Here is a 12,792-nt window from a genome sequence, read left to right on the forward strand (position 1 = left end):
TTGACATGGAATGACCAAACTGTAATTTGAACCAGAAGGAAGTGGAATATGTGTGCGATTTAAATGTCTGTGAAGCTTTTTCAACCATGTTCAAGAATATTGTCTAGTATAGTTCACTGGTTCAACTGGACTGTATTGAAGATGATTAGCCTACAATTTCAAAGAATAATGGTAGAAACTGTGCTTATCAGAAAATGTATTTGCATATTTAGAAGTCCATAAATACATTCTAATGGCTTATATTTTTAGTTGTACACATTGTGGTATAGTAGCAAATTGTGTGTTCTCAATTACAGTCCATCACAGCTATGTTCATTTACTGTATATGCATGCACTGCTCTAGCTTAAAATGTATGCATGAAATTAGTTGTGGCAGAAGCATATCAAAAATTGCCACGTCCAGCAGAATGAAGATCAATCTGAAATATAGAGAAGAGAAAAGATGAAAGAAGATTAATTTATGAAGAAAATGAATGACTACAACCTAGTCTATGCAAACAAGATTGGTTGATTTAAAAGTTTTTCAGTTTTGTCTTAAACCTTGGTTTCTTTGTAAAAGCTGAATAGAAAATCACATCTGTTCAAGTAATTTGATTTTCATGTGTAATGAGTTGACCATGGCTCTCCATCTACTTTTTCAGAGGGCTTAATTATGCAAATGAGAGTACATTTTTTTGAGTAATTATCAGATTGTAATATTTTCATTTTCAAAACTGAAACCGTTTATGCAAGTATAGTTACTCAAGCTTAATGTTTTGCTGTTGCATTTCAAAATATGTCAGATTGGAATTGATAATGCAATGCAACATCAGCATTCTTAATTTTGTCAAAAGGGACAGTACAGTTATCTGTCTCCTAAGATTGTTTTTTTTTTTAATTACAGACCACTGAGTGCTTCTGAATTCACCATAGAGATTTGCACAGAAAGCGCTCTAATGCATTAAGCGGTGCAGCTAATTTGTCTAAATCAATCTATGACCACATAAAAATGATTGACGGTCCATATTTGCCCCACAGGTCACATTTTGATGGGCTCTAGAATAGGCTAAAGACCAATCTGCCCATTTGCATTACGTAACCATGTTCTAAATTATTAGCAATGTGACTCGATCACAAAGGACAAACCGGTATGTAAATCAGGTGACTCTGGTAAACACTTCTCAAGCCTCGAAGTGATCACTGCACCTGCCATACCTTTCACGTTTAACATTGAAGAACATTCTGCCTTGCCAAATGAGTTGACTGCCACCACTTTGTACTCGCCACTATCTTCAGGACGAACTCTGAGGATGTACATAGAGCAGACACCAAATGCATTTGTGATGTAGTAGTTTTTGTCAGAGTTGATGCAAATCCCGTCATGGTACCATGCAATATATGGGCTGGGGCAGCCGCGTACTGCACAAGTCATGAAGCACTGGTATCCTTTTGGTGGAGTGTGGTATTTCAATGGAACCAGGATGGAAGGTGGCCTTTCTAAACTGATTACAGTCGGCACAGTTGAGGGTGCTACAACTAGTTGGTAAGAAGGAAAGAAAAGTTCTAAGTATTTAGCATTGTGCAATACAATAAGTTACATTAGTAGTGGTCCTGCTACCCACCTTTATTGCTGTTTACACCCCACGTTGGTGAATCTGAAGGATCAGAAATTCCCATATCATTTTTTGCATAGACTTTGAAGTGATATTCTTGACCTGGTTGAATGCCGGTAGTGTAGGTATTACAGAGTAGGTGGTCGGCTATTGTGCGCCAAATGCGTGAGTTGGAGTTATGTTCTTCCACCATGTAGTGCAGTCGGTCATCTCTCTCGTGGTCTGGAGACAGAGCCCACTTGATAATGACTTTACCATAAACCACCTGTTCTAGCTCCACTGGGCCTGGAGGCTTGGGTTCATCTGCAGCCGCATAAAGAGCAATATTATAGTGTTAGGAATATTTACTCAGTAGTTATTTTCACTTATGAGTAACTCTTTGTTTCTTTGACAATGCTCTTTTAGTCTCCCAGGATGTGGTCTCACCTAGGCATAAAGCATGCAAAGTTACTTTGGACCCTGCAATGAATGTTTGCAAAAGAAGATAAAGTTACACTACATTATTTCTGTTTTTGTTGAAATAATTTTCAATTCAATTCTCTTGCTGATTTTATAGACTGTGAAGTTTAGATCCTGTAAAGATGCTATCCAAATTTGCAGATTAGAGTTGAACTTGAATTTTTGTATGCACCACTTTAAGACTAAACCATTTACATATAGTTGCATTCCCATTAATATGAATGAAAGTAAAGCAAAATAAGAAAAAAAAAACAAAACTACTGTAATCACACCTTTTTATAGTTTACATAATGTAGGATGAAATTACCTGTTACTCTGACCTCTATGTCAAAACTGGCTTGCCCCATTGTGTTTTTAGCCACAATGGTGTAGACACCAGAATCGTCATACTTTGAGGAGGGCACGACAAGTGTGCACGTGCCATCAGAATGAATGATCTTGTTCCAGGGAGATACAGGTTCACCATTCTTAAGCCATGTAATGTCTGGTGGTGGAGTGGCCTGTGTGTCAAATATACATTTATGGAAGATGATGATTGACTACATAGAGGACTACATGCAAAAAGTGCACACTTTTACCTCATAATCAATTTTGATTCTGATAGAATATCCTGATCTCACAACCATAAAGTCTTCAGGATCTTTGAAACGGGGCTTCACTGGAAATTGGTCAAAATTAGTAAATATGTTTGCAATTATCTCAGAGATTATCTTGATTTCTTGATAAAATGTCTGTGTCTTACTGTTGGGGTTTTTAGCGCAGACGATCTCAGAGGGACCACTGTGTTCTCCAGCCCCAAACATATTAATGGCTGTTACTCTGAACTCGTACTCTGACCCCTCAGACACATCCTTCACTGCATACTTCAGAGCTGTAAAAAGTAGAGACCACTTAATTTATCTTATATTTTGAGGTCTTTAAACTTCAAGCAAGGGGCTTGCTAAAGGTTATTTATTGATTTGCCCTAGCAATTGTTTTCCAGACTCAAAATTTTTACAGTCTAGAATTGAAAGTCAGTGCTTTTCATTCAAGAAGGAACTTTGAAAAGACAAAGAAAATACCTTGAATGGGTTCACTAACTGGGTTCAGAGTCACCCATTGGTTTGTATCTTTCTTGCATTTCTCTAGCTGGTAGCCCAAGATTTTATTCCCTCCGTCTGTCTCTGGTGGAGTCCATGTTAGGTTAATACAGTTTTTGAACGCACTGACCACTTTCGGTGGGGATGGTGGACCAGGGAACACTGCCAACACATAGTAATATAGACATACATTTCAGATGATTTAAGTCCTTCTTAAAATCAGGGTTGCCAACTCTCACGCATCTTGCGTGACACTCACGCTTTCAGCATCAATCTCACGCACACGCAAGAAATGTCACGCCTAAATAGATTTTTCTCCCCTCTCATTCTGTTAATTTTCTGTTGATGACTTGACCAGCGTATTAATGACAGGAGAGGAGTTTAAGGCCCACAGCTGTAACATCTGCCTACCTGATTTGCTGAAGACCTGATACATCAGTTGCGTGTGAAAAGTTCAGAGAGAGTTCAGAGCACAGGTTCGGAGTCGGAGCCCACTGATGCATGTATGAAAGTTTTGATGAGGTAAGCAGATAATAAAATGGTGTGCCTTGTCACTAGTGACGTAGTCTTGCCTTATCAGTCTGTATGCCGAGAGTACAGACTTTAACTATAGCTGCAACTTGCAAACGTTGTCTGACGTGCGTTATGTGGACTAGCTAATTGCTCAATAAAAATAGTCTTATGGTACAAATTACGTTTTGGCAAATCGGACAGGGGCATTTTAAAATTTCCCAAATTATCAAAGGTTGTCCAGATTGTGTTGAGGCTGCCACACTCAAATGGGGATGCTGAGTGAACCTTTTCAGTTATTAAACAAGACTGACACCACAGACTGTCACTTGATGGCACCCTGTGATGGCATGTTCAGATCATTTTACTTTTTTGGGGGAGGCTTTGTAGGTTTTCTGGGGAGGTGGAATAACTATTACGTGTTCTTTTTGCTTTGAGATTTCTTATTGTTTAGATGTTGTTGTTTTGACATGTTATGTAATCACCTTTATCATTGCTTTTTTAAATAGTGCAATCAATAAATTAATTTAAAGTTTCCATTCTATCTTGGTTGTTGTTGCATAAATCAGGGTTTATACTAAGTAAACAAGGACTCACATTTTTAAAATTAGGGTTAGTGTTTCCAAAAAATTTCTCTGCGCACGTAATGAAATGTTACAGTCTCACTCCAGCCAAAGTCCCAAAGTTGGCAACCCTGTTCAATATGGAAAATTCAGCCGTAAAGACTTAAGGAGTTTACTTAATGAGCCAGCCATGATTTTTTCACTCTCCATCGCCTCACTGATGCCCTCAAGATTCTCAGCATAGATGCGATAGATGTACCTCTTGCCAAGGGACACACTTCTATCTCTGAAGGTTAGATGGTTAGTTGAAATATCCCCAATCTTTTTCCAGGTATTCTGCCCAACCTGTTGACGCTCAATTATGTAGTTTGTCACTGGTGAGCCACCGTCATCCTTCGGAGGATTCCATTTCAATTCAAGAACTGCAGATGTGCTTTCATTGACTTCTAGTGGGCCTCGTGGTGGACCTGGCTTGTCTGTCAGGGGCACAGATGTGTGTTACTTAAAATATAGTAACAGTATACAGTACCTTTAAAGAGGTCAATTGCAAATATCGTTCTCACCTAGTACAATAAGACTTGATAAAGCCTCAATAGAACCAAAAGAGTTTTTTAGCTGGATTTTGATTTGACCAGTATCCGTTCGCAGGCAGTCTTTCATTTGAAGACGACTGTGGTTTGATTCCTTCACCAATTTAACTGAACCCCCATCAAGAAGCTCAGAGCTTTTTTTAAACCATTTAATCTCCAATGAGGCTTGTGGAGGAAATGACATCTTAAAAGATGCACTCTGGCCTGCTTTCACTATCACGGGGTTAGAGAACTTTTGCAACGCGTCTGGGTCGAATTCTGGAAGATCTGGGAAAACAGAAGCAATATACAGCAGAAAACATTATTGCAATTTCCAAACTGACAGTAACTTCATTATGCTTTAGCCAAATGTAAAAAAAAAAAAAAAGAAAATTGAATTGTAATTACCTCCCACTCTCACCATGGCCTCTGTCTTGCAACCATTAACCTCAAAATGATATAGACCTGCATCAGAATCATTGCAGTTCTCTATAATGAGCTTATGTGTACAACCATCTTTAGAGATGACCACTCCATCTTTGGAAGTCAGCTGATGAAAAAAGATTTATGTCAAACTCTGTCAGTCATGTCAGTAATGTACTGCTACGACACACAAGCTTACCTTCTTTCCATCTTTATACCACACACCATCAATTTTGTCAGTATTTAGTTTACACACTAGCTCTGCAGGTTTGCCGCGGAGGGCATTTTTGTCTGATAATCCGCTTGCGAAGTGCACTTTATCATCTGGAACGAATGCATTTGAATGAATTATAATAACTTCACTTTGACTAAGTGGTAAGTTATTCATGGAAATTGAAGTATGAGCTATGTAAAAGGCTGACAGAGTTCTTGTACATTGTTGCCATGAACATACCTGTACCGTCTCCACCTGAACCAACTGCTGATCCATCTGCTCCCAAACCCATTCCAGAACCGTCTCCACTCTCCCCACTTCCTTCTGTACCCTCTCCTCCTCGTCCATACTTCCCTGTTGCATTTCCTCCACTTCCATTTCCCAAGCCAAGTCCTCCACGACCATCCCCTTCATCACCACGGCCATCGGTTCCATCATGGCCATCCTCTCCATCACCACTCCCATCCATAGCCTTGCCTCTCCCAGCTGCTTCATCTTTTTCTCTCTGCGCTCTTGCCTGTTCTTCTGCCAGACTTCTTGCAAGATCACCTGCTCCATCCTTTGCACCACCTTGACCTTTCCCCCTGGCATTAGGATCCTCTGATGTGGCATAGAGAAATGGTTAAACATTATTCTGATTCATATACAATACTACAAATGGTAGCTTGTTTCTTTGTTCCTCTTGAAGACTTACCATCAACAGAAAGGGTGGCCCTGGATGATTTAATCCCAGCAATAGCCGTGTACACACCCTTGTCCCCTTGGCTACAGTTCTTTACTACTAATCTGTGGCTGAGCTTGTCTTCAGAGACTGTGATATTGTACTTGTCTCCATGCTCAAGAGAAATGTCATTGGCACACCATGTGATTTGTGGTACAGGACCAGAAAAAACTCCCTCAAACACTGCATCCTGCCCCTCAACCACTTTAGCATCTTTTAGCATACCATCGAATTCCACATCAGGAACTGTGGGGAAATGATTAATGAAGCAGATATATGCTGAAAATGCTAAAAAAAAAAAAAAAAAAAAAAAAATTGAATAATAATCTAAAAATTAAATGCCTTCTTACTTGCTAAGCTTGTTGAGAAAATGTTGACATCATCAACATCCACTTGGTAAAGTCCACTATCATTTAAGTCAAGTTTGTTGATGCTAAACTTGTACTTATCACCAGTTTTCTTCATATTATGTTTAGATGAATCATCAGTGCCATTACCATAATCAATCATCTCACCGTTCTGGAAAAAGTAAAGAGTTTTAAATTATTATTATTATTATTTTTTTTTTTTTGCTGGATGACATTGTTCGTTGTTGATGTAAAACTTACTTAAATGAACTTGTGATGAACTTACTTTGTACAAATAGATTTTACTGTTTTGGTCCTTAAGCTTCATATCAAACTCAAATTCAGCTCTGCCACTTGTTGTCACTTCAATCTGCTTCATGTTGTCTACGTTTTGAACCACCTGTAAGGCATAAAAGAAATGGGATTTAAAAAGTAAATTGACCACATATTCTTTAAAAAACAACTAAAAATGATTATAGAAATTGACCAAAATCAATGTTGCATTTACAGACGTGTCTCAAGGCAGAGTTTCACTATCGAAATAAATAACGAGTTGAAATTAACTGACAACCCAGCATCAGCATCAGATGATTAAATTCTTGAAAAATACCTTTGCTTGTTCATCCTCCTTCTCCTTTTTCTTCAGATTAAGCTGTTTTAGCATCCAGCGAAAGTCTGTGATTCCAAATTCATGACAGATGCGCTCATAATCTGACTTTTTGGCACTTAGCATCAGTTCCCAGAATTTTGGATCAATCTCTCCCTCTTTCTTGGGTTTTTCTTTTCTCTTCGTGACAATACTAGATGGAAGATTTTAGAGAGTAAGCAGCTGTGCTTTTATAAGAGATATTTCTGATTCTGACAAAACAGGATTACTTATGTGTAAAACAATTACTTGGTTTTCTTAAGCATTTTCCGGAAGTCTTCAGGATCATTGTTTTGGCCATCTTAATTAAAAACAGAAGAAAATAGCATGCATTATCAATAAAAAATCTAAACAGAACACACTCTTTACATTCATTCATCATTTAGGATAACCTTTGTTTGAGGACGTGCTAGTTTTCTTTTTCTTGAATCCAACTAAAAGACAGAGAAAGTAATTAACACGGATTTACAGTGACTGCAGATTATACAACATATTCTAATTGCCTAGTTATGCACATTGACTGTGGTAATATTATTGAATGTTGTCATTTGTTTTAATGAAAATATGTTGCCTACCTGAAAATACACTCAGTGCAGCTGTGCACACTGCTTTCCCAAATGGATTTGTAGCAAAACATTTGTACGTGTCTGCTTGGTCTACTTGGGCATTTTGTATCTGTTTTTTTTTTTTTTTTTTCAACACAACAAATTAAAAAAGTTTTTAACGTATAATGACCCATCGGAATATACTGCACTGTTTGATAATGATGTAATTTCAGATCCAAATCTTTGGAGTTTGGTAGAGTATCTTACCTCTAGAGCATGCTCTCTACTCCTTTCATTATATCTTGTCTTATACGTTTCTGGATCAGACATGTCACCCTTGTTGCGAGCCCATGTTACAGTTGGTGTTGGTTCTCCACTTACCATTGCTTTAAAAATGGCCACCTTGCCTGCAATGGAGAAAGGCAACCCATTCATCATTTCTGAGTTTTATGCTTATGCATCTACTACCAAACTGCTCAACTAACACATAAATGTTCAATCTAATCCACAGTCTGAGCAGATAACAACTGAGCAGAGCAAATCATTTAAATACGGCATATATATATATATATATATATATATATATATATGCTTTTTAACTAGCAACATTTATTATTAATACCTTCTTGAACTGTCAAGGAGATTGGCTTCCTGGTGAAATCAGGTGTAGTTTTTCCACGTGGCAGTTCCTTGACGAACTGGGTGACCATAACCCCAGGCACTCTAGATCTCTTCTTGATCTCCACTTGAATCGTTAAATCATATGATTTATTAAACACACTGTATGTTTTGTATTTGTTTATAAGCCACCCATATACTAAACATGCAAATGTCATTCAAAATTGAACTGCCAGATACACTGCCTTTACAGTTAATTATTCATTTAACCACATGAGGGCAATGTTACCTTTTAAAGTTTGGACCAAAACAAATAAAGGGGTACAGATTACAGAATAAGAAAAAACGTTGAACCTACCTACCATAAATGTTGTAGGCTTGTGTATTTATTATATGAATGTCAAAAGTCAAGACTTGAAACTGCTCTAAAACTGGGTTGTTAACTTAGCAGCTGTTGAGGTTTTGAAGTACTAAAATCTTTAAAACACATGCAATATAGGCCTAGGCATTTTGTTCAGGAAATATTTAATTAACATTTTACATTACATGTAAATAATTGCATTTACAGTATTTTGATTCAAATATAGCTTACCCTGATCACCAGGAATCTCTTCTGCAGGCTGTGACATCTTCAGAATGATTTACCCTTGTTCCAGTATTGTTCCAGAGCTCACTTTATGAATTTATGCTGTAAAAGAAAATATATATAAATATATATAAAAATGATTTTCTGTAAAGAAATAATTTAAATATTTGTATGGCATTAGAACCAAGTTTGGCTTATATTTAGTAAAACAGTAAGGCTTAAAAATCAATCAGTGATTGGCCTTTAATCACGGGGGTACAGAGTCTAGAACACAATGATGATCCCAACCACTTGTACACTTATATTGATACAATGTACACACACTAACTAGAAGTTGTTATGAAACATCCAAGTGAAATGGCATAGAACTGCAAAGTGGAGCATGAATGTTTGTTTCTACTGAATAAGTTAAAGTTCCTGCATAACTATCTGAGGGTTCAGATAATTACTTTGCTGATGCACCAAAAGATTTCTTTGTTTGGTAAATCCTATCCTAAAGTATCATTTTTTTTGCATATATTCTTTTTTGCACTGTTTTCTATTCCTTCTGTGATAACAACAGTAATATTGTGAGTTTTTTGTTTTTCTCTAAATCTGCATATTTTTTCCTCAGAATCTTACTTTAGTTTATTTAAGTTTGTATGTGGTACTAAAGCACTGTCATGATTATCTCTAATGTAATCTTGCTGTTAGTGACTATCATTGATAAAACTGTACTCTCTCTCTCTCTCTCTCTCTCTCTCTCTCTCTCTCTCTCTCTCTCTCTCTCTCTCTCTCTCTCTCTCTCTCTCTCTCTCTCTCTCTCTCATTTTTTGTTTGCTCCTAATGGTCCTCAAAAAGATGCATGATGCTATGACCTTTAAAAAATGATCCAATAAAGATATATTAAGAATTTGATTGGATGCATATCGTTGCGTAATTCTAGACTGGTAAAAGACGTATTGGCATTCCAAGATTCACAGGATCCTCAGCAATGCTTTTACAAGGCCAAAGGGGAAAGAAACAGTTATCCACCATTTGACAGATGCATTATGTGAGCCTTAAAACTAGTCGGTCTGCCTAGCTCAAAAACAAAAAGTCTGACACAATCTTCTGGTGCTTTGTAACGGAAAAGAAGCACATTTGAATTGACTTTCTTCAGCAGCTGAAGCAATGGCCCTCCACTATAATGCTGGTGGGATATAGAGGATCTGGCTTTCTAACCTTAACCCTTTAGTCAGATTGCTCATCTTTCCTGAACATTTGTCAATCGATCTTGCGAGTTCTGGCGTCAAGCTGTAACAGTCTATCCAAAAGCCTCCCCTTTTCACTTTATCTCTCATTTGTCTCTCCAGCACACCAAGACAAATCATATCCAAACAAGATGCCTCTCGAGTGCAATTAAAATAATGCGTCTAGGTTTTTTTGTCGTTGAGATTTTATCTTAAGTTTTATTTAATTTTTTATTTGTTTTGCATCAGTCACCATTCTATATCATTGTAATTGTAAGTTCTGCCTAACTTTTTATGTCTTCCATGGAAGACAGTAAGTCATAGAGATTTGGAAGGATAGGAGGGTGAGTACATTGAGGTTTGGTTAACGTCCGGGCTCTTTCTTCCCTGGACTTCACTTAAACTCACTTTGTTTCACTTCATTCTAATGAAATAGTCCTAAATTATTTCTCAAATAGGTCATTTTGTTTGACAAATTAAAATAATATGTTTTAATAACGAATAATGCAGCGCTGTTTTAGGTCAAAACAATCATAGTAAAATATATTTGAGTGTTGAAAGTTATGTTGTAACGCTACTATGTGCATTTGCTCTGTGGCACTTTTTGTACACTGCAGCAAGCTAGATCGATATTAGAAATATATATCCAACATTTGACAGATAAATTCTAAATATATATTTATATATATTTCTTGACATACTGGGTGATCATAACCCCAGGCACTCTAGATCTCTTCTTGATCTCCACTTGAATGACACGGGCCATTACACTGGTTAAAATAGTTGATTTCTCTGGATTTAAACTTTATTGGAAACTTTTGGGATAATGTAAGTACACAAGTCAACTAAATAACATAGTGTTGTTTTGGATGTTTTAGTTCATTTAAGAGCTGGCATGGATGGGAGTGATTCTCATAGCAGTAATTAATGATGTATGGCAGTAGATGACCACTTACTTGTTAAATGTACATCTGACTTGCCATTGTGTTAATGATATTATGTGCTCAGGTTTGCTCCGAGTGAATGAAAATCATTAGTTTTGACCAAATTTGTTTCCATTATTTGTTCATAGTTCAAGGACTGAAGAAATTCATAACTAGGCGAACTGTGAATTTCTAATGGTGAATTATTCCTGATGTTGCATGTCAAAGAAAATGGAAACTCACCTTTAAAATCCCGCTGCTCCTTCAGCTTCTGCGTTAAGAACATTTGGTGGACTGAATGGAAGACTTCTATGCAGTTGAATCAATCAGCTGTCACATTAAAGCTTTTATTTGAGAAGCTGAGGTGGGGGGATGTCCAGCCCATGAAGCAGATATTCATATTCAAATATCATTTTACGATCCTGACTAAATGTGAAGTTAACTTTTATTGGTTTCTATTATGTCAGTCATTGCAAAACGGTTGTTTACCATCTTATTTTGATGTTTATCTTTTGAATTGAAGCTTATCTCAGTCTTGCTGTTGAAAGTGAAGCATTGTTTAACCAGATTAATAATGAACTCCATCCCAGCAGCCGACTTATTTTGCATTGCTGAAATATTTGAATTATGATTTCAGTTGAACCACAGAGAGAGATTATTTAGCATTAAAGTCATACATGTGTCCTAAATGTAGACACTTGCTCTATACTGGCCTTGCCATTTACAGTAGGATGACGATCTCTTGTAACATGACCGAACATATTGCATGTTTATTGGACAATTAAAATGTAACTTAAATGGCACTTAAAATAAAGACATTAGTTTTTGGTTAAGGTCTTATACGAACAAAGTTATTATGTGATTTTCGACTATTGCATTGCGATTTATGTAAATATGAAGCTTTTACAGATATAATTATTATATTCAGGGGCTTATATTGATATGAACGCTGGGTCTTGTAAAAAATATATATTTATGTGGCAGCATATTTCCCTCACAGCCCCGAGGGAAGGTTTCATTTTACATTGACAGGGATTTACCAAGCTTGACATGCCCAGACAGCTTGTCTCAAAGTCTGGAGCCAGGCAAATTGCAAGGACCAGTTAGCCTGGAGACATCTCTGGACTTCTGGAAACTGAGTACACAAACGTCACCCTACGACCTGAAACACCTCTCAGTACCACAAGGTATGCAGCAAGGTATTTGTTACATTATTTGTTTATTTTTTAGCAACGTCATTGATAACTTCATCACTTTTGTACAAAATCTATTGTACTAGACCCAGGGCAGGTGATATTTGTGGTGGTATGTTAATGTACTTGAATATTTTTTGGTATATAAAATGCATTTTGCATCATATCTTAAAGCTTTTGTTAAATAAAGGGGAAAACTGTAATGACCTGTGCTCAGATTTTCTTTCTTTGATGCTTTTTTTGTTGTTGAAAATCACCATGCAGAGAAGTTGGCAGAAAGCAGTTTATTTACATTAAGCACAGTTCACATTTGAGTCTTATAGCTATCACATAGATTCTGATTTTATCTAATAAAATGATAGATCTATATATCGTCCAGGCCGATACTGTAGTGCTTTTCACCATGCATATTCAAAGTAGCTTTACATAAAATAATTCACTGTATATTGGTTTGCAATACACAAGCTAGCTAAGGGTCAGCACTCTGAATTTCAATCTGTGAATAAATCAAAAAGAATTAAATCAGAATAAAAATTTAATTTATGAAGGCACTTTATTGTAGCAATAACATATTTAGCTGAGCATGTCAAGTG

The 12,792-nt window shown here is 36.8% G+C and overlaps 1 protein-coding gene across 1 annotated transcript; it reads right to left on the bottom strand.

Moving 5' to 3' along the window:
* Positions 1 to 414: 414 nt before the first annotated feature.
* igfn1.4 (immunoglobulin like and fibronectin type III domain containing 1, tandem duplicate 4) lies at positions 415 to 8,915 on the bottom strand. Its single transcript, XM_089134620.1, has 22 exons — positions 8,879 to 8,915; positions 8,291 to 8,413; positions 7,936 to 8,075; positions 7,699 to 7,798; positions 7,516 to 7,557; positions 7,373 to 7,424; positions 7,088 to 7,277; positions 6,764 to 6,877; positions 6,481 to 6,649; positions 6,104 to 6,376; positions 5,650 to 6,009; positions 5,395 to 5,519; positions 5,181 to 5,322; positions 4,767 to 5,060; positions 4,380 to 4,679; positions 3,113 to 3,292; positions 2,794 to 2,922; positions 2,630 to 2,709; positions 2,359 to 2,551; positions 1,602 to 1,895; positions 1,195 to 1,515; positions 415 to 419 (listed from the first exon to the last, which is right to left on the bottom strand). The coding sequence occupies exons 1-22, from the start codon at positions 8,913 to 8,915 to the stop codon at positions 415 to 417; spliced, it is 3,663 nt and encodes a 1,220-aa protein (XP_088990746.1).
* Between the last annotated feature and the right edge of the window lie 3,877 nt (positions 8,916 to 12,792).

The sequence above is a fragment of the Pimephales promelas genome, chromosome 8 (genome assembly GCF_988280905.1).
Source record: "Pimephales promelas chromosome 8, fPimPro1.hap1.1, whole genome shotgun sequence".
Taxonomy (NCBI): Eukaryota; Metazoa; Chordata; class Actinopteri; order Cypriniformes; family Leuciscidae; genus Pimephales; species Pimephales promelas.